The 21,446-nt window shown below is 54.6% G+C and overlaps 2 protein-coding genes across 6 annotated transcripts in view; one reads left to right on the top strand and one right to left on the bottom strand.

The window, feature by feature from the left end:
• The window catches only part of LOC124234900 (enhancer of mRNA-decapping protein 3), a 59,946-nt gene extending 53,279 nt beyond the window's left edge, over window positions 1–6,667 (top strand). For all 4 annotated transcript variants that reach the window (XM_046652478.1, XM_046652476.1, XM_046652477.1 and 1 more), the window contains 2 exons: window positions 1,288–1,505; window positions 4,222–6,667. In XM_046652478.1, coding sequence (XP_046508434.1) covers window positions 1,288–1,505; window positions 4,222–4,556 — 553 coding nt within the window. In that variant the 3' untranslated portion in view covers window positions 4,557–6,667. The remainder of the gene's footprint in view (window positions 1–1,287; window positions 1,506–4,221) is intronic.
• Window positions 6,668–7,183: 516 nt separating this feature from the next.
• Window positions 7,184–21,361, bottom strand: LOC124234899 (dual specificity protein kinase CLK3-like). Of its 2 annotated transcripts, none has more exons than XM_046652475.1 (13): window positions 21,212–21,361; window positions 17,635–17,786; window positions 16,772–16,988; window positions 14,768–14,864; window positions 14,424–14,490; window positions 11,959–12,075; window positions 11,053–11,219; window positions 9,762–9,856; window positions 9,546–9,675; window positions 9,208–9,290; window positions 8,622–8,701; window positions 8,244–8,334; window positions 7,184–7,597 (listed from the first exon to the last, which is right to left on the bottom strand). In XM_046652475.1, the coding sequence occupies exons 1-13, from the start codon at window positions 21,311–21,313 to the stop codon at window positions 7,421–7,423; spliced, it is 1,575 nt and encodes a 524-aa protein (XP_046508431.1). In that variant the 5' UTR covers window positions 21,314–21,361; the 3' UTR covers window positions 7,184–7,420. The 2 variants fall into 2 exon arrangements, with proteins under 2 accessions (XP_046508431.1, XP_046508430.1); XM_046652474.1 differs by having other exon boundaries at window positions 21,170–21,356.
• Window positions 21,362–21,446: the final 85 nt, after the last annotated feature.

Genomic DNA, 21,446 nt, shown 5'->3' with positions numbered 1-21,446 from the left:
ACACGGGTGAGTCAGATGCCAGAACTCTGCAGTATCTGTCAGAAGGGAAAAGTACTCGTCATATTTCTTTATGATGCAGATATATTGGGGGAAATGAATAGTTTACTGTATTTGTAGACAACATTGCTAAATTCCCCAAAATTTACTTTGAGGGTGGGGATTTCCTCTTTGGCTCAACGGCATCTGTCATTTTCCTTCCTTTGGGAGACCAGTAAGTGACTGTCCCTGCTCTGCCCCTAAGCAGAGACCTAAGCCTGTTTCTTGCTCTCATCTGCCCGTACCTTCCTGTCCTGGGGGCAGACTGTACTGCCTGTGAGTTGGGCACAGCTCCAGGGCTAATCCTCTAAACCTCCATACTTGTGGCTTCTCTGAGCTCAGAGGGATCTCAACTTCAAATGGCAGGAAACTGGAAATGACTACTTCATCATAAAGTGGGTGTCTAAGGCAGCTGCCAGCTTAGGAGACTGGGAAGCCCCTAGCCTGCTGCTTCCCCCATGACCAGTACAGTAATGATGCCACCATCGATTGAGCACTTTCTGTGTGTCGGGCCCTGTTCTAAGTGTGGTATGTCCATTAATCCACACAGCATCCTATGAAATAGGTACTATTAGAAGCTACAGCATTGCCCTTATTAGCTTACTGGCAGCTCCGTGAAGAGAACTTAGACTGGCAACCGACTGAGGATGATTTAGAACTGTCCTGTTTGGTACTTGCTGTGAGTTTCTTAGGAGTTGAGCCAGACTAATCCTAGAAGAGGTGAGCCTTTAGCTGGATCTCAAAGAAAAGGTGGGTCAGAGTTTGAAAAGTGAAGGGCTCTCTGGGCAGGGGACATAGTTTGAGCAGAAATAAGAAAGAGTCTTCCAAGTGCAGGAGAGAATGATGAGACCAGCCTTGCTGCAGTGGAGCAGGTATGATGGGGAAGGAGAGCAGAGAAGGCTGCAGAGAAGGAAAAGCCTCTTTGCCAAGCAGAGTTTGGACCTAATGGGTGACACAGTGAGAACAGTAAGTGTTGTTGGTCAGAAAGCAGTGTTGTGGCACCAGTGTTATATGGAACAAGATCTGGGTGAATTACCTAGTGAGAGGACCCAGCAGATGAAGTGACACTGGGGTGTGAGACGATGGGAATGCCACCCTGTAGATTAGACTGCAGTGGATTTTGGCCCCCTCTGGAAGCTGGGACTATCAAGAACTCTGGGAGTAACAGGTACCAAGAGGCACCCATCTGGTATAAGGTAAAAGGGATTGGCAAGTCTGTAGCTGATAATGCTTCTTTACCTTCTGTTGCAGGTTGAATCCCAAAAATGTTCACCAGAGGCCTACGGTGGCCCTGCTATGTGGGCCCCATGTGAAGGGGGCTCAAGGTATCAGCTGTGGAAGGCACCTAGCCAACCATGATGTCCAGGTCATCCTCTTCCTGCCAAACTTTGTGAAGATGCTGGAGTCCATCACCAACGAGCTGTCTCTCTTCAGCAAGACCCAAGGCCAACAAGTATCTAGCCTCAAAGGTGAGCACTTGTGCAGGGCTAAGCTGAGGCCGCCTTCATCCTTGGTAGTTTGATGGTTCAGTGGCGCCGCCCAGTGGCAGGTACCATGAATTAAAAAGTGCTCTGCCTGTAAGGAGCATTGGCACATAAGGGAAACACGTTTGGTGTTGTCTTGCCTACTTCCCATTCCTTCACCCTCTCCCCTCTCCCACTACTCAGATGGAGGGCTGGGGACCCATTTATTCATTTCACAGATATTTACAGAACAGGCACTCTTCCTGACACTGGGATATAGCAATAGATTTTTTTTTTTAATCCAGTCTTCCATGGAGATTACGTTCTGGTTAGCACAGACGAAGTGACAAATAAGTAACATTTCTGTTAGGTCAGATAATAGTAAGTGTTATGGAGACAAATAAAAAGCAGGAAGGGAGATACAGAATGTTGGAGGGTTGGCAGGGAGTAGCAGACTTAGACATTTCAGGGTGAGGTTGTAAAGGGCCTGTGGGTCACTGGAAGGGTTTGAACAGTTACTCTGGGTGAGATGGAGAGTCACTGGAGGAGTGAGCAGAAGAAAGATAGACTCTAACTCAGGTTCCAAATGATCGTTCTGGCTCCTGTTTGAGAGTAGACTATGAGCTTATAAAGAGAAGTGTTCAGAGGCTATTGTGACAAATTGGGGAGATGATGGTGGCTAAGGCAGAGTGGTAGTGGTGGGGGTAGTGAAAGGTGGTTAGTTTCTGAATCAGTTTTAAAGATAGAGTCTACCGATTGGATGTAGGGGATGAGAGAAAGAGAAGGATTAAGAATGACTCCAAGGTTTTGGCCTAAATAACTGGAAGGATGGAGGTGCCATCACTGAGCGGGGAAGCCTTGAGGGAGGAAGAGCAGAAGCTCAGTTACAGATGCCTGTTGGATATGCAGGTGGCAGTGTTGGTTGATACAGATGAGTCTGGAGTTCAGTGAAGGAATCCAGTCTGGAGTTACAAGTGTGTGGGTGGTATTTAAAGCCGTAATCGGCCTGGATAAGATATCTCCTAGAAAGAGAGAGTAGGGCCGGCCCGGTGGCGCAGCAGTTAAGTGCGCACGTTCTGCTTCTTGGCGGCATGGAGTTCACCAGTTCAGATCCCGGGTGGGACGTGGCACCGCTTGGCAAGCCATGCTGTGGTAGGCGTCCCACGTATAAAGTAGAGGAAGATGGGCACGGATGTGAGCTCAGGGGCCAGTCTTCCTCGGAAAAGAGAGGAGGATTGGCAGCAGTTAGCTCAGGGCTAATCTTCCTCAAAACAAAACAAAAACAATGAAAGAGAAAGTAGATGGAGAAGTTGTTAGACTGAGTTCTTTGTTTAGAAGTCAGGGAGTTGAGAGACCAGCTAAGGAGACAGGGAAGGAGTGGTCAGTGAAGGAGAAGGAAAACTAGGAGAGTCTTGTACTTGAAAGACAAGTAAAAAGAGGAAGATGTGATCAGCCTTGTAAGCAAGCCAGTCTAGGTTAAGTTCAAATGAAGACTGATAATTGACCACTGGATTTAGCAGTGTGGAAGCTGCTGATGATCTTGCCAAGAACAGTTTCAAGTGGAGTGATGGGGCAAAGTCTGGTTGGAGTGAGTTTAAGTGAAAATGGGGGAGAAGAAGTAGAGAGAGCAAATATGGCCTAAAGAAAGGGCCTTGCCAGAGGTCAGATGGCAAGTTGGGGCTAGAGCTGGGGCCAGAGCCTCAGTCTCCTCTCAAGCTAGGGTCCTGTAGGCACACAGAAGATAAGACGCCACTCTCACTCTTGAGAGCCTCGTGGCCTGCAGGGACCCCCACATGGTGGCCTGTTAACTAAGGAAGCCATGAGTCTGTAACTGAGAAATATTACTTTAGGCTGAGAGCTGGGAAGGGGGCCTGGTATGGGTTCCTCCTGTTGAAATCCAACATGATGCCCTATTCCAGGCAGTTCTTCCTCTGGCTGCCCAAAAGGCTGCTTATCCCATCTGCTCTAGGAGGCAAGTCTGAGGATGCCAGCCCTTAAGTTTGGTCTGATTTCTGTTCTTCTCAGTTCTCTTAGGCTGGTCAAGATTTATGCACTTGTTGAAACATCTATTCTTAAACTGACCCAGAGGCCTGGTTAGAGCAGAGAAGCATTTTTAAATGCCTGGGAAAAGTGATAGGTTCCCTCCCCATTCCTAAGGTTGGGCTGTAAGGAGGATCCATTCCCATGAGATGGTAGAGGGGCCAGCGAGGCCAGGCTGGCTCAAGCAGAGTGAGTAGGCCAGCCCAGAGTAGAGTGAGTGAGCATGTTCTTGCTTGCTCACACTTCTTGGGCCAGTCAGCAAATGGCAACCCATTTCTGCTGGGCCCTGGGCAGGGCCTCCCTCTGAGGGCTGACTTGGCAGTGGACCCTGCCTTCCCAGAGCTCATAATGTACCCAGGAAGTTAACTGGATATGTAGAGGATGTGAGGGCCTTGTGCCCTGAGAAGCTCTGCACACTCAGCAGGACAATGCTTCAGCCTGGGAGCTCCATGAGGACAGTGGTCCCTTGGGCTGACATGCCCTTGGTCTCTAGCACCCAGCCCAGCCAGGCTTTGGAAATCCCGGGGCTTGAGTCCTGGCCCAGCCTTCAGAAGGCTGGCATGTGGAGAAGCATTGGGTTCGTGTCTGAACAAGACACACTTGGGGCTACCTGGGCTCTAGTTCTAGCCTGGGCTGCTCTCTGCTCATAGGGATTTTCAGATGGCACTCTTTCCACCTGCAGATCTGCCCACTAGCCCTGTGGACCTGGTGATCAACTGCATGGATTGCCCCGAGAATGCCTTCCTGCGGGATCAGCCCTGGTACAAGGCAGCCGTGGCCTGGGCCAACCAGAACCGGGCACCAGTGCTCAGCATAGACCCTCCTGTGCATGAAGTCGAACAGGGCATCGATGCCAAGTGGTCACTGGCTCTGGGCCTGCCTCTGCCGCTGGGAGAGCATGCAGGCCGCATCTATTTGTGCGACATTGGCATTCCCCAGCAGGTATTCCAGGAGGTGGGCATCAACTACCACTCGCCCTTTGGCTGCAAGTTTGTCATCCCACTGCACTCTGCCTAGAGGGGCTCTGGGCAGGCTGGACACTGCAGTCCCCTGCTGCTCCTGACACTGAACTTGACAACAAACGCCTTAAGGATGTGAAGCTTCATGGACTTTGATGTTAAATTTTTTCTTTTGGATTTGTTTCTTCTGTGAGAGGACAGATCATATTTAAAACTGACCTGTCACCTGCCCTTAGCCAGGGAAGGCTTTCTCACTGGGTGTGCAGGTAGGTGGCAGGCTGAGTGTGCAGTGGCTCCAGGCATCTCTTATGTTCGGCCCCCTCTGTGGCCAGGTGGGGCTTTGTTTACAGATATAGGCAGCTCTCAGACTGTTTGAGGTTTACAGCAGCTGGGCCTGGGCAAGCACCTTGTGGGGTGGGGCAGATCCTGTCTAGGGCCCTGTACTTGCTCTTTTCAGAGCTTGTGTCTTTGTCTCCCCTGCTCCCCCAGCTGGCAGCCCTTCCTCTGAGCACGTAGAACCGGCTGCACCGCAGCTGTCCACTAGAGGGGAGACTTGCCCGCTCCATTCATTTTGAGGACTGTGAGGCGGCCTTCCCTGAGCCCCACAGGTTGACTGGGGGGCTTTTGACCTTTTCTCCTGAGCTAATGCAAGTTTTATGCTGGGATTTTTTTCAAGGGTCCTTCCTCCTTTCCATTCCATCGCTCTGAGAGGCAGGGAAGGGGGTGCCATGAGGATGGTTTTACTGTATTGGGATTTTATACTCTTCTTTCTGTTGTCTTCAGCACAGGTGTAAGGTTACATTACTGTAGAACCACAGTGCCCATCTTGCCAGCAGTGCCCCCCCACACCGTACCCTCTCTAGTTGGGGGCTGAGCCTTTGCCTAGTCTGGGGCCAGACCCCTCCGGGTACAGCTTTAATGTTCAGTATTGGGGAGGCCCCTGGGGGAGCCTGGTGCTGAGCCAGAAGAGGCTCCCTGGTGCTTCTGTCCTAGGCCATCACTCCCTCCACCTTCTTGCCTGCACGTACATATCCCTACTCTCTTCTGCCCCCTCTGCCTTGCCCCTGAAACGGTCCTCTGCAGCTGTCATCCCAGAGCAGGGTGCATGTCCCTCCCCTGTTTGGGCTCCACCCCAGCTCTGACAGTGTCTGGGCTTTGAACCCTTTGTGGCTGTCCACTCCCTATCTCAAAGATGCCAAAATGAGGCTAGTTGTAGATGAGCTAGCTGGTTGGGGCTCAGCCATAGGAACACACTGCTGCTCGGATCCTAAGGCAACTAAGCCCCCAGACCTTCAGAGGCCTAGGCCCTGGAGGCTGGTGGAACAGGAGCCATGCCCTGGAGTCCCTAGCAGGGGCCTTTGCAAAAGGCTTGTGCTTTGAAGCCTTTTTCAGGACTTCAGGCTTCTGCTCTGTGCCCACCTACTGTGGTTAAGGGGGTGAGTGGGAGGGCTCACCAAGGATTGTGGACACAGGGTAGGCCCTAGTCCCGTGAGTTTCAGGCTAGTTAACACTTTTCTTATAGGAGCATAGCCAGGAGCAGATGAGGCAGGGCAGAGAGGGCTGGTCCCTCCTTTCCTCTCATCCTCCCTCAAATGTTAAATTGTCTCCAGCAGTGGGAGGAGGCCAGAGACTGTGACCCTGTGTTGTGTATCCTCCCTGAGCCTCTGCTCACTCTCAGGGCCAAGCAGCTCTCAAGATGGGGCCCCCACTTTAGAGGCAGGGCCATAATCTGAGGAGCAGTGCTGGATTACAGGCATTTGAGTAAGCAACCATTAAAAAGGTTCTGGCTTCCTGTTAATGCAGTTGGGTCCCCTGATTGGGTACAATGGAAAATGAGCTAGAAGAACCCTGGCTCAGAAGACTCTGCTTGCCCCAGTAAGTCACAGTGGCCCTGAGGGTAAAGGCCTTGTTGAGAGGCCACTGGGAGTTTGTGCCCAAGCCTCTCACTCCTCTCCCCAGGTGGCACTGGAGCCTCTCCTTGCTCTTGGCCTGGGCCTTCCCCAGTGGTATCAAAGATAAGCATGATTCCTCTCTCTCCAACTCTTTTTCAGAGGCATCCTGCGCACAGTGCCCCGTCCCCAAGGGGCCCCAATCAGGTGGTCAAGCCTATCACTCATGCAGCTCTTGGGGAACCAAAAACCAGCACTAAAATAAAGCTGAATGATGGAGTCCTTTGCTCTGTGGTGAATTGTTCTGCAGGCTGCAGTGAGGTACTGCCACCCCAGCCCTAGGAGCCCACTTTGATTGTCTCATGCTTGACAGCCTTCAGTAAACCATGGTGGTTGTGCATGTACAGCCTGAAGTCCCAGCCAGTGACAGGGCTGGAAAGATAGGTAAAACTAGCTGTTGCTTGGCTAACTACAGTGGGTCATTTCCCTTAAATTCCTTGGAGTAGAGAGGTACAGAGGCCAGCTGGGGAGCAGGTGCAGGTCAAGGCTCAGGTACTTTCTAGGACTGTCCAGCAGGCCTGCTGCCTCAGGGCGGCCCTGTCTCAGGGCTATAAACTGCTCTTCTCCTGGGCCCAGAAGGACACCCCAGCTTCTGGTCTTCACTGGCTAGCCCTTCTGTGCCTGGCCCAGTTCACACTTAGCTCTCCACAAGCTGAACTGCTAAGAAAGACTTTATTCATAAGGTAGGGAAGGGAGAAGGCAAGGAGCCTGGAGATGGACACACTGGTACCAGGGGTTACAAACAGTAAGAAACACTTTATTATAACTTTACAACATATAAATAGCTTGGGTCAAATCTGTGCTTTCTGGCTGCCGGGCATCACGTCTCCTCCCCTGCAGGCTCCCGCCTTCCTTCACATTGCACTGTTCATTGGGTGGCTCTGGCCCTGGGGCCTGGCGGTAGAGGTTGGAGAAAATGGGGCTGGGCAGCCCAGTCCCGCTCCCCATCTCCTCATGCAGCAGACTGCACCTGTCATCTGCTTGGGTTTCGGCTGGTGTGGAAGGACCGCTCCTCAGGGGTCAGGCCAGCAAAGAAGGGATGCAGCAGGGCCTCCGCCAGTGTGATGCGCTGGGCAGGGTCAAATTCTAACATCCTCCTCATCAGGTCAAACAGCTGCACGTGCTCCAGGGAGTCTTGGAGCATGTAACTCTGCTCAGGGACACAAGGTGCCTCAGTGTGATGGCAGGGCCATGGGAAGGCATAGCAGGTCCCCTTGCCTCTAGGAAGCCTTACTGGGTTTAGGAGGCAGTGATGCCTCCCTGAAGGACTGCTTCTGCCCTCCTGGACAACGAGCAGCTCCTTTCCTTTCATGCCTGTGTATATAAGCATTTTGCTCTGAACTGGTCAGGCTCCTAGATGTCTTCCTGACTTGGTGCCTCTGCCCCCACATGCAAAGTCCTGATAGGCAGACAGAAATCACCTCTGCGAAATTCATTTGTCTGAGCATCAAATGCAGTTGACAGAGGTTTCCTGGCCATGTCTAGGTCTTCCCTCCCCCTCACCTCAGTCCTGCCTAGTTCTTCCCAAAATTGAGGGGTGGGGAGGGTGCCGAAGCAGCAGGGTGGCTGACATCTGGCTCTTCTGGTGTTCCCTAATTATATTCATAGCCACCCTGTGGGGAAGGGGTAGGGCTAAGGGCCCCTCTGGGGCAGTCTGCAAGCCGCGTTGCCAGCACCCAGCAGCCGCCCATATAGCCAGAGCAAGGAGGCAGCCTTTAGCTGCCTAGCCTGTCTCTCTGCTGTATGTCTGCCCAATGCCTGAGCATGAGTTGAGCTGGGGGAAGCCAGAAACTGACCTTCAGAGGTTTGCAGTTCTCCTTCACATACCGGCCGTCAGAGCTGTTCTCATCCCAAACCAGGCCCCCTTTGTAGAAATACTTCTGCTTCCTGAAAATGAAGGGAGAGGGACAAGTCTTGGGTTGGGGTGGAGAAGACAGCGGCAGCCTAGGGAATGGCAGCAAAGCCAGGCAGGGGGTCCTGGCCTGACCTAGTAGGGCAGGAAATTCTGGGCAACTGGTTTGCCAGATCCCCCACAGGCATGTACAGGGAAGGCTGCTGTGAGCTGGCAGGATCCCTGGGATGTCCTGCAAAGACTATCAAGTAGCTTGTTAACCTACAGCCAAGAGGGGAAAGTTCCCTAGGCCAGCCCTGAGGGAGCTACCAGGGCTCCTTACCTGGTACGGTGAATCATGTGTGATGGGATGGGCCCTAGGATCTTCTCCATCATCACCAAATGCTCTCGGTTTTCGTGCGTCTATGGAAGGTCAGGGATAGAGCAAGTGGGGGTCAGTACCAGTCTCAGCCGCCTTAGGGAGAGTGAGGGGCAAAACAGATGGGCAAGTGCCCTCCTGACCCCAGGAGATGCAAACCCACCAATAGAACAGCAGTGCCAGCCTCTCTGACCTGGTGGCAGTCGGCCAGCCTGTTCTCTCAGGTCCGGGTCACACTCCCTGGCCCTTCAGGTAGACTCATCCATGACTGCATAGCTCCCCTCACTCTCCCTAGAACGTGCCCCGCCTCAGCCCATCTCCATGCCGACGATGCGCACTCCTCCCACCCCAATCTTCCATCCTTGATGACCCAGCGCAAGACTCCCTGAGTGCTCCAGCTACCCTCACCTCTTCCTTCCCCAGAGCATCTGCAACCCTCAGGAGTCTAAATCTCACAACTGGTAAGGGTGGAAGGGTTTCCCGCACGAGGCCCCTGCAGCCTGTCAGAGTAGCAGTGCTCAGAGTAGTGGAGCCACGTGGCAGACCTTACCTGGAAGAGTGTGAAGCCCCGGTAGTACTCGAAGAGAATGCAGCCAATGCTCCAGACGTCACAGGGCTGTGCCCAGCCAAGCTCTGAAAGCCAAGATTGGGAGAGGCTATGAGATCCAGTCCTGTGCTCCCAGCCTAGAGGTCACAGAGCAGCTGCCATACTGGCTGGTAGGACTCTTGCCCAAATCCTAGTAGAAGTCCCTTTCTCAGTAAGGCCAAGTCAACCACCACAGTGACTCATGACACTGACCCTGGGTGGCACACAGGCTCGTCACTGCTTCTATTCATACCCTCCCAATTGCACACTTTATGGGGGCTAAGGGCTATACAGTCACTCACCAAGGATCACCTCAGGCGGGCGATAGTGACGGGTAGCCACAATGGTCGTGTGATGCTCATGGTCAAAGGTGGCACTGCCAAAGTCAGCCACTCGGATGCTGGTGTTCTTCACTGACTTTTCCTCACAGCTCTGAAATGCAAGTCAGCCAGGTCAGGAGTCTGTCCCAGAGGGTAACCCACCCCTGGAGAGGGCCTCACCCTCTCCCCCACCAATACCTTGTGCTCATTGTAGAGGGTTTCAAACTCAGAATTCACAAAGAGGATGTTCTCTGGCTTCAAGTCTGTGTGGGTCAGTTGGTTCTCGTGTAGAACTGGGGAAGTGGGAGAGAGGAGGGAAGCAGACACTGAGCACCTGGGCTTCCTCGCTGGCCCTCTTTCCAGCTGTAGGCCAGATCCCTCCTCCAAAGACAGCCTACCAGAGCCCCTCACACCCCTAACCTCAGCAGGGGGCCAAGGGAGCAGACTGTACTCTGCCTGTGCTTGCGGCCTTGGACAATTCTGATACTTTAGAAGAGAGGGTGGAGGAGACTTTCTCCATTCCAAAAACCCTCCGCCTCTCCTCTGCAGGGCCCAGGCCGCCTGAACTGGTCTCTCACCAAAGCTGCAGCATCAGCTCTGGGGTGGTTCCCTCTCCCCAGCACCAGCTACATAATCTGCAGGGCTCCTTATTGAAAAATGATTAAGAATGTCAAGATAGTGGCAACAGAGCATTAAACCAAGCACAGGGCCACCTGTGAAGCACAACCTGTGAAGCTGGCCCTGCCTTTCCTCGTCCTTAGCCCTGAGCAGGAAGTTTTCCCCTCCAGCCCCTGTCCCACTGATGGTGGTGCCTTGCCATTTATCACTTTCAGGCCCCAGGCTCCCATCTTGCACTCAAGACCTTCACAACAGTGTAGCCCACCTCTCCCCAACATGGGCCTTCTCTTCACCAGTGAGGTTCAGCACATGCCAGGCTCTGGGGCTGTCACTCAGCTGCCCACCTTGCTTGAATGCTCTTCCCAGACCATCTATGCACACCCTGCACAGTCCAGCTCTAGGTATATCTACGTCCTCTCCAACGAACCCTTCTGTCCTGCTCCAACCACTGCAGATCCTGCAGTACTGAGCACAGGCACCATCAAATATGCTCTTAAAGGCTGGCAGACAGATGCGAAGTGATGATTAGACAGAGGGTGTCCGTGTGGGCAGGACCTTCAACCTTTTCCTCCTATGCAGGAAGGCGGGAATGCGGTTGGTAGCGGGGCTAAGTCTAGAGCAGCTCTTTCCTTTTTTTTCTTCCTGAGTGCCTGGGGGCAGAGGGTGGCTCAGGAGGCCACTGAAGGGCACTGTAGCCTCTCTATTACAGATTCCTACCTGAAGGCCTTTCAGCCAAAGGGGCCCTTGTGTCTCTCAGGCCCAGGAGAATGTTAGGCAATGTGCTAGAGTGAATGGGGGAGAGTGAGACTACCAGGTGTCTTTGCTGCAGGTATGTGGCCGCCCCATGCTCCAGATAAGGGTGGACACTTACATCTAAGGGCGTGGCAGAGCTGGTAGGCCATATGCCGGACGTGTGGTAGGGGGTAAGGCTGGAAGTTATTCTCCTTCAGGAATTCAAAGGTGTTCTTGCCCAGGAGCTCAAAGGCGATGCACATGTGACCATGGAAGTTGAACCAGTCAGACATCAAGACGCACAGGCTGGGGGAGAAGGATGGGTGGGACTCAGGCTCCATGCTGTGGGGGCTGGCTACCCCACCCCCTCCCTCAGATGAAGCCAGTCCCCACTCCCTCCCAGGCCACTGGGTCACACACCAGAATGCAGGTATATGTGAAGAAAGAGAATCAGTTAAGAGAAGAAGAGCACATCTCCCCACCAGCTGTTACCCAGAGCAACTGAACTTCCTGCTGTGGGGAGACGGAGGTCATTCTGGTCTGAGGTCTGCTGCCTCACCTATTTATGATATGTCATGGTCCTGGCACCTCAGAACAGATGGAATAATGCCAGTACACTCCACAGGACTAGTCTTGCTTTTTCCAACTCCCTCAGCTGAGCTTCCTGAGGGTCTGCGGGGCTCAGCACAGTGCTTACAGGAGAGGAAACGCTCAGTGTCTGTGTGCCAAAGGCGGCTCTCCTTTGGATGTCTCTGACCACGCAAGAGCCCCAAACAGCTTCAAGTTTATATCTTGGCTAGTGCCCCCCATAACCCAGGGAGGCCTGCCTCAGAACACAGAGCAGGTGAAGTAGAGCCTGGCTTGAAGTCCAAAGGCTCCTTCCACCAAGACTCACTCGCCAAACCCCTGGATCGGGGTGTAAGGAGGAGGCATGGTGCCAACCAGGTGAGAGGACACTGCTCAGCCTGGGGGGTCCAGGCAGTTGGGACTGGAGTGGACACTGTCTCCACTGAAAATTCCCCTCCCATTCCTTGCCAAAACTCACAACTTGTTTTCTTTGTCTTTCTCCTTGATTTTTTTGAGAACATTGATTTCTAGCCGGGCGGCCTCCCGGTACTTGCCCACGTTGCGGATGATCTTCAGGGCAACCTGAGACTTCCCTCTGGGACCAGGGAAGGAAGCAAAGGTTCTCATGAGAAGCTGCCCAGCCCTTCCCCCACCCTCCACCCCAACTCAGCAACTCCCTGCAACTACCACTCAGGACTCCAGGAACAGGGCCTGCCCTGAAGAGAGCAGATGCTTAATGCCTAGCCTGTTCCATGCAACACCAGACCTCCAAACTCCTCACAGCAAGCTCCCCTGGCATCTGTGAGTTAACAGTCTTGGCATCCATGCCATCCTTAGGCTTTTATGATCTCAGCCACTGCCAGCTCCCAGGGGAGAGTGGGCAGAGAAATAGAGGGCTATCCTGCTGACCAGCACCAGCCCTAGAGCTCACTCAGTAATCCAACCTGTAGGCCAGTCAGCCCTGTCCCTGGCCAGGCCATCCCACCCAGAACCCTCTTGTGGCCCCTCTTGACCTTCCCAAGCACAGGTGCAGTCTGGGGAAAGGGCTCCCCCTGGGGTGGGCGTTCCAGGATGGAGTGAAGGCCTGGCAAGAGGGTAAGGGTGCCAGCAGGAGGGTCCTCTCACTGGGAGGCTCACAGCCACTCCCTTTACCACACCCCCTCCAGCCCCACGTACCTACCAGCCATGGCATATATCAGAGACCACTGAGTGCCAGGAACCCTTGTTCAGTGTCCAAAGAGAATTTTAACAATTCCTGCTCTGCACTTCCCACCCCTGAGGCCACTTGCAGGATGACAGCCAAGAAGGAAACCTGCTGAGGTTTGGATACCAGGCCCAGTGGCTGTCAGGAAGGGGCAGCCAGAGTTCAGATGCCTGGTGGGAAATTGGAATGACACAGTCCTGGCCTGCAAGGGTGTGGCCTCTGAGGCTGGCCTGGGTGCCTAAGGCAAGGCTCACAGGCCCCTGAGCAGAAGCATCTTCTAGAGAATGTCCTGCTTTTCTCTCCCTATCCCATTTTCCCATGTTTTCAGGGCAGGAAAGGACCTCAGAGGAAAGGCTACCCACTCTAGCCTCCTCCCAGAACAGCATCCCTCAATGGCACTCTGACCCTCAACACAGGGAGCTCATCACTTCCACGGCAGGGTTGGGTAGCTCTGAGGATAAGGCCCTTCCTTTTGCTGAGCTAAATTCTGCCTCCTCACAATAACCCCGCTGGTCAACTCCCTTTGGACCCCCTAAAAGTCTCCTGAGCCCTGTGCCTGTCCCTTAGTGACTTCAGAGGCTCACTTTCCCTCCAGGGGCACAGCTCAGAGAGCTTAGATGCCCCCATGTGTCACAGCTCTCAGATCTGCCACATCTCTCTGGTCACAGTACAGTCTACGTGTCCCTATGCCTACTGGTCCCAACCCTAACCTCTTGGGCTACACTGGGTCTGAGAGGTGTTTAAATGGGAACTGAAAGCCCAGGGAGGCTTCCTCTCAATCACCATCACCACCTTAACTTGGGGCTGCAGGGCTGGCTGGACTGCTGGGTTTAAGTGTCCCTTCTGAGCAGCCCTCTGACAGTGGGAACACGGCAGTACTGCAGTACCCAGCTCTGCCATTCAACAGCTTGGGCATATGGCCAAACTCTGAGCATGTTTCTTCCATCTCTAAAATAGTGAAAGGGTCACGTATGGGCGGCACATGGCTCAAATGAAACAGGAAGGACACAAACACTTTATAGCTAAAGCACTGAACCAATGAGAAGGCCATTAAGACAAGGAGGCAATGGGCTCCAAGAAGGTAGTCTCCCAGCCTAAGGTGGAAGAGGCAATGATTCCAGGCTTGAAGAATGGCAAGGGGACAAAAGCATTTCACTGTTCAGCCTGCAAGGGACCAAGGTGCCCCCAGCAGCACCCTAACACGCATAGGTCTACCTTGCTCTACTTGAGCACACTCAAAAGGGCCCACACTAAACCCTAGCCAAACTGCAGAAGGCAGCGGCCTGCTTGGTGAGAAAGCTCAGGGTCCTGTTTCTTTCAACTGGGACCTGCACAGCCTCTCAGGCAGACCTCCAAGGGGGTGGGGGCTCATGCTTGGGCTGGGCTCAGCAGTACTCTCAACCCCCTCCGAAGTCCAGACCCTAAAAGAGATCACAGGAAGCAGAGCCAGACCACAGAGGAGCCAGGGCCTTGGCCCTGTTCTGATATCCACCAACACAGCCCTGGGGACGCACGGAACCTGGGGTACCACCATTCACTGATGAGCAATTTGTGAGCAGGGATGCCACGTGCCTATGGAACCCCTGGAACTCCCTCCTATCTCAGGGGATCAGGAAAACCCCAACATGTGCAGATCAGAACCCTCCTTTGGTGCTACCCATCAAAAAGAAAAAAGTTAAGCTCTAATTGCCACCACATTCAAGAAGCTCTCGCTAGCTCTTCCCAAGAAGATGGCTCACCTAGCATGGTCCAAGCATTCTACCACCTTGCCAAAGGTGCCTTCACCCAGGTTCCCCACGATCTCATCTAGGAGAGAAAAGAAGCAGGGCGTGAGGGTCTGGAGGGCAGAGGGTCGGCAGCTCCTGCAAGTTCACAGCATTCAAATTCTCAAAAACAAAAAAGGTTGCTCTCTCACTGCTACACTCTTAAAAACAGAAGTTGCTAGCGTCTGTGTCATTCAGGCAATTACTGGTGGCCCCGCTAAGGCGCCACGCGCACTAGAGGCCCCTCCGGGCAGGAGAGGTCTCATCTAACAAGGGGGGTAGAAAGTAGAGAGGTAAAGTTTTACGAAAGGTGGCTGTACATCGCTCTTGGAGCCAATCGCCGATCCGGCACACCAGGTGGCCCTCCTTGTCATCTTCCACACTCCGGCTGCTGCGCTTACTGCTCTGTTGGCTTCTCTGCATGCACCGCCCCCCGAAACGCCATCCGACCAATCGCATGGTAGGCGGTTCCGATTGACAGATTGAGGTGTCAGTCAAAGGCAGAGGTGGAGACGGTGAGGAGCCGGTGGGTTGGTTGGTTGGATTTTCCAGATCCCAGCATTTCATAAGGCACACAGCATATATAACGATAGGGATATTGCAAGGGACACGTCAAGACACAAACTGACTTCAAAAACAGAAAAGTAAAAACAGCTACAGGTATGTAAAGAAAACTCGGACATTATCTAAGAGAAGGGCGTGGCAAACGCTCAGAAAGATGACCAGCCTCTGCTGCTGAGGGGCCGGGGCCGTGCGGAGAGCCACAGCCCTGACTCCCTCCTCCACTGAATCTCCCCTCCCGGACCCTCCCATGACGGCTTCAAACAGAGCGAAGACGCAGTGATTCATGAACGGCGCAAGAAGGTAGCTGGCCCAGACTGGGTCCGATCATCCAGAATGGTCAGAGGACACTCTGGCTTCAGCTGCAGAATGCCCTGCCTGTCCTTGCCTGCCTCTGTTCGCATGTACAATCCTGAACGTGCCCGACAGCTGCCACTCAGAGCCAAGCTGCTACCTGCCCCCCAGACGGCATCCTTGGCCAGACTTAATATCACCATCCGAAACAGCCTTCCATCAGCAGCCCTTGTGCCACCAGCCACGAGCAGGGAAGGAGCCTGGGTCCCTCTGGGCCAGCTGACCTCCAGGCCCTCTACCATGATGGCCCGCACAGGCCCTGAGCCAGCTCCTGCCCTGGCCTTGGCACCCATGCTACTCACAGGCCAGGCCCATCCCGAGCCTCATGACAAGAGAAGGCACCAAAAAGAGAAGAAACAGAGCCACAGACCTGCACTGCCATCTGGTGGCAGTGGGTGGCAGTGTGCAGAGAGGCCACCAGGCCCTGCTGGGCACTTGCACAGTCAACCCTCAACCCATGGCCACTCAAAGAAGTCACAGGAGAGCTGGGCAGAGAAGATGCCTGGCCTCCTCCACTGGTTCCGCCACTACTCCTCATGGCCGGCGGGAGGGAATGAAGGAGGAAAGAGGGATGGGGAGGAGAAGAGAAGACAGACAACCTCAGGGATACACAAGTGGCTTTCCTTCACAGGGATCTGAGTGCAGTGTGGGCTCCTGGTCTCAGCAGAGATCTACACAACCTTCCAGGCTAGGAACACTGCCAGGCCCTGCTCTTGGCACGTGGCCTGCAACTGGATAAAGCCTGGGGCTGTGGACCTTTCTGTCATTTCTTCACATGCCCGTCACACAGGCAGCTCGTTCCCCTTGCCTTGATTGCCCCTCATGTGAAGAAGCTAGGCTGAAGAGGGCCTGGCAGGAGGTCAGAAGGGAAGCTCCCAGTCAGAGCTCACTGACAAGTAGACCATCCCGTACCCGTGGGCACTCCAGCCTCCAGACCTTTGGGGAGGGGTGTGGAGATGAGACTGCAGAGGTAGGTGGGTGCCATCCACACCAGTCAGAGCACTCAGCTCCATGTGGAGGCAATCTGTGGGTGGGAAGGACCAGGCCATACAGCTCCAGACCACATACCAGCAACCCTATTAGGATCCTTACGAAGTGTCCACAGCCACCTGCACCATGTGGCCTATGCCTGAAGCAGTGCGGAGACACAGAGAGGCCAGGGGCCAGTCAGCGCCGGACGGAGCCAGAGCCCCTATCGCTGCCACTGCCAATGGGCCAGAAGATAGAGGAGCCGGGCGCGCTGTTCAGCCCTGCACCTGGACTAGACAACACATACACACACACATGCACGCACACCAAATGCGCGTGCGCAGGGCTGGCAGTACTCACCCAGACCAGCCAGCCTGAGAGAAGGCTAGAAAGAGATGAGGCCTTTAAGCCCCAGCCAGCGCACTCTGGCCACCACTCACCGAGGAGGCGCTGCTACAAGACCTGGTGCGGCGTTTGTGGCAGTGGTGGGCATGCTTGCGGGTCCGGTATGGCTCCCTCTCCCGTGACCGCCGACGATGATGGGAACGTGAAGACCCATAGCAGTCGTCTCCAAAGGATGGGCTCCGCTCTTCACACCGGTATGTGTCGCTGTCACGGCGCTCCCGGTATCTCCGCTGGTAGGGCAGGCGGTCATGGCTGCCAAGAGGGGGATGGGGACACTGGTCAGATGGGGCCCTTCCTCCCACTAGCCAGGTTTCTGCTACCAGGCAAGGGGTGTGCAGTGGAGCCCCTTGTGCAAGGGGCTCACAAGGGTAGCCTGCTGGAGCAGAGGCCCTCAGGCTGGGGGATGTGGGGGAGGGGGGAGTGTACGTGGGAAGTCCAACGTCAAGAACTTCAGCTACTGACAGCATCCCTCTAGTGCCACAGAAGGCAGAGCACAGTGAAGACGAAGGGAAGGTAAGCACGGCTGAGGGCCTCTGAGGGTTCCAACGCCCCGGAGCTCCCTGTGGCCTGCTGAGACTGTAATTTTGGTCCAGGGGCTGAGATAGAACCATGGACCAACCCCTGGAAAGGGCTGAGGTTACGTTCCAAATGCCCACCGAGGAAGGCTCAGAGGTTAGCAAGGGAGATGCTGGCCTAGAAAACAGGGAAATGTGTTGGGAGAAAAACAATTCAAGGATGGAGAAAGAAGGGGCAGCAAGGATAGCAGTGAATGCTGAGGCCAGGGATTGCAGGTGAGATCAGGAAGAAACCCGAAGAGGACAAGGCAGTGATCGAGGTGCAGCCACAGAAGCGGCAGTCACCTGAAGGAGCCCTTCCTTCTGACCTAGTTCCCTCTCACCTTCTGGACCGAGATCTCCGGGGTGGAGGCTCTCTTCGAGATGGGTATCGCAGTCTGCCTTCATGCTCCCGACTGTAAGACCTCCTCCTCTTCCATCGGTAGCTCAGGTACGGGTCTGGCTCAGGGGAGCGGTATCGCTTACAGTGATGCATCTAGGCCACGAGAAATAGAAAGCCCTGCTAAACACACAGCCAGCCACCTCCAGCCACAGGGCTGCTCAGGCAGCCTAGGCGCTCCTGAAGAAGAGGCCCATTGTTCTGTTTAGGGGTAGCCCCTCCCAGGGGTTTATGAAGTGAGGAAGAACTCGGAGGTCACACTGGTCAAACAGCAGACAATGGGTAACACCCTTCTCTGCCAGTGAACAAACAAACAGCTGCCTCCCCAACACAGCATCATTGGCCTGGTGGCCTGAGCACTCAGGGAACTGGGCGAGCCAAGACAGGTGCTGAGGTGGAACATGCGGCGGCGGGGGGCGGGGGGGGAGTTGTTGAGCACCATCACAGGAGACCAAGGTCAAGGAGAAATGGGAGGCTCCTGCACTCAATTCCCTCCTGCCTGTCTGCAGGGGCCTATGAAGTAACTGCTGTGTCAAGCCAGAGGCCAAAGGGCTGTTGGCAGGAAGCCAAAACACAGGAACAAGAGGGGAAGCCCTCAAGTCTGAGAAGCCAAGTTGCCTGGCTGAGGCCCTGAACTGGACCCCACATAATACAACAAGGACCACAACTCAGTGTGAAGAGCCACAGGCAGAAACAAGATGATCAGCCCTTGGAGAAAGACGTACACAGGGTCTCACAAACCTTCCCTAGCCCACCTGAGGGTCTGTCCAAGCAGACATGGGGGTCTGTCCAGCTTTTGCTGGTCTATACAGTCTTAGCACCAGTAAAGATGCCAGAGTCCTCAGAGCGTCCAAGTATCTTGCCCAATGCCTATTTAGCATCCTCAGACCTCTGCAGCACCATGCCAGGCAGTGCGTTACCTCTATCCAACAGTATCACTAGTGTACCCTCTCCTGCGCCCATCTCAGGAGTAGCCAGACGGCTGGCTGTCTGGCAGGCTTGTGTGCTAGGGAGGCAGGCCGAAAGGGCTTCACCTCACTATCCCCATTCAACAGGGACTTCTACCCGCCACAGGAAATTGCCAGGGTGTATCGGCCACCAGCTGAGAAAGATGGCTATGTGAGGCCAGCTCCCTGTTCCACCCACACCGAAAACCCTGACATTGCCTCCAGGGGAAGGCTAAGCCAGAGATCGTGGCCAGCCTCTCTGACAACCTCCAGTGGTAGTCAGTCCTGGGCTCGCCTGACCAAGCACATTTTGGACAAACCCAGAGAGGCTACCCCATCTCATGAGAAGGGTTTGTCAGGGGCAGAGCACAATGGCTCCCCTTGCATGAGCAGGACAGTGAGGCCTATCTGACCAAAGCCCTGGGAGCTTTTCCTTGATCCTGATCTCCTTGATCAAACTTCTCCTTGATCTTCCTTCTCCAAGATCCTGATCCTGAGATGCCCTCAATCTCCCCATCAGCAGGTGTCTTCCCCGTCCACTTGGAAGTCCAAGCCCCCATGATCCCTGGAGATAAATACTATGTAGAATCACCGAGAGCTCCTCAAGAGCTTAGACTGCTCTTCTGTTTTGATGTTCAGCTGACTAATGTTTCACTGTTTTTCTGTGATGACCCTAGGTCAGGTGCCCAAGCTATGGAACAAAGGCGCTATCTCACATCTCACTAAGTGACATGGAAAATGCTCTGGTGGCCAAGGCAGAAGCCCTGCCCATCCTCACTGTGCAGACAAAGCACCAGAGCTGGAGAACACAGTCTAGTCCACACTAGGCCAAAGACTCCCTTCTGGGACCTAAACGATCTTATGTTCACACATGTTCACATTAGTAGAAAGAAAACAGCTTCAGTCAGATAGATGTCAATCTGAATCCTGGCACTGCCACTTCCTAGCTGTGTGCCTTCAGGCAAGTTATTAAACTACTCTGACCTCCAGCTTCCTCTTGCGACAAGAGAATAGTAATTTCTTACAGGGTTCTGCAAAGATTAAATTATGTCACTCCTTTAAGTACATGTGTCACACATGCCTTTAGGTCAAATGCCTAGCACAGGTCTGGGCCCACAAGAAATACTGAAGGAACAGTAAAAAAGTTCCAAAGTCCCTTCCAAAGTGTGCAAGGAGAGCTCTAGGTAGAAAATCCTTAACTAAATCCCAGTAATGCCACTTCCTGAGCTCGTGACCTTATACGAGTCACTCTAGGCCTTGGTTACCATACCTGGAAAATGGAGATAACAACACCTCCCAGCCAACTTGGCAAAGAAGACAAATATGAGAGCTATAAAGTACCACACATAAAGCAATCATAGAGGAGATAACCTCTCCTTTAACATATCCTAGACAGGTGAAATACTGGAAATACTAGATGCCCCTGATTATCTTCCCAGCCAGGGCTCTAAGGCTCACTTCTCTTCAATTATCTCTGATTCTCTGAGACCACAGCAAACGGGTTATTTAAAAATGCTAAAAGCCACAATTATGCTCCAGAGAGCTCTGCTCTGCAAAATGAAGAAAAAGATAATGTCAAGGAAACCAGGCCGAGAATGCCAGCTTTTCTCTGAGCACAGGCCTAGCTGGCTTCTCATTTGCTGTTCCTGGCCAGAGAACTGGGCAGACAAGAAGAGTAGCCAGCCAGGTCAGCGGCTGCCCTCCCGGATGCCAGCCACCCCAGCGCCCCACGGTTATTTTTGGCTGACGCTGCCCCACCACTGCAACCTCAAACCTGCCACCTTGCATGCTGCCACCACCGGGTGAAACGCTCCTCCTTTTCAAGGGCACGGAGGAGGGAAGCTGGAAGGCAGCCAACTCCGCCTCGACGGGGGCCTGGCTCAGGCAATTCCCACCCCAGCTTCACACCAAGCCACCCGCACCCGGAACTAAAGCACAGAGACTCCCGAGCCGGGGAGCAGCCAGGGCATTTGTACAGTCAGCTTGGCCAGGCCCCTCCCCCGGGCTGGAGCGGCTCCACAATCACAGCAAAACACGCAGGGAGCCCGGGGCCCTCGCTCGCGTCCTTTCCCGGAGCGTCGGGTCTCAGAGCCCCGTCCCCCATAACCGCCGCCAGTGGCAGCAAGGGGAGACCTGGGGGGCAGGGAGAAGGCTAGCCTGGGCCAGAATCAAACTCCAGGCCGCGCGGAAAGGAGTCGTCTGCGGAACAAGCCTCGAAGGAGGCTGGGGGGGCCTGAATGCTCCTCCAGGCTATCCCGGGTAGGACCCCGACCCCATTCCGCGGGCAGGTGCAGGGCTGAAACTGGATCCCTGCAGGGACCTCAGAGGCCGCTCAGGCTCGGACTCCGACACCACGGGATCGAGAGGTCGGGGTGTGCGGTGACCGCGCTCCGGGGGAGAAGCGGCGGGTCAGGGGTGAGAGGTCGGGGCCGCGGTCTGAGCTAGGCCGACAAGGAGAAAGAACGAGAACAGGTCGACACCGAACCGAGAGCCCAGGGAACCGCACCCAGCGCGCCCGCACCGCCGACTCACCCCCCGCCACCGCCGCCCTCGCGGGCCCGGGCCCGCACTCACCGTCTCCCAGGCTCCGGCTGCAGCTAGGCCCCACTCCCCGCTCCGAGAGCCTCTTCCGCTTCCGGCTCCGGCCTCCGCCCGTGGCGGCCCCGCCCCCCACATGACGCAGCCGTCGCCAGCGCGGGCTCGACCCAGCTCAGTGGCTTGGCCGCTCTAGCCCCCGACTCGAAGGCTCTGGAGGACCCGTCTTCTCCGCCCCGGTCGGTGCGGCAGCTGTGCAGACTGGTTCCGGGAG

The sequence above is a fragment of the Equus quagga genome, chromosome 2 (genome assembly GCF_021613505.1).
Source record: "Equus quagga isolate Etosha38 chromosome 2, UCLA_HA_Equagga_1.0, whole genome shotgun sequence".
In the NCBI taxonomy this organism is placed as follows: domain Eukaryota; kingdom Metazoa; phylum Chordata; class Mammalia; order Perissodactyla; family Equidae; genus Equus; species Equus quagga.
The sequence above is the reverse complement of the archived record's forward strand: the minus strand, read 5'-3'. Positions and strand labels throughout refer to the sequence as shown.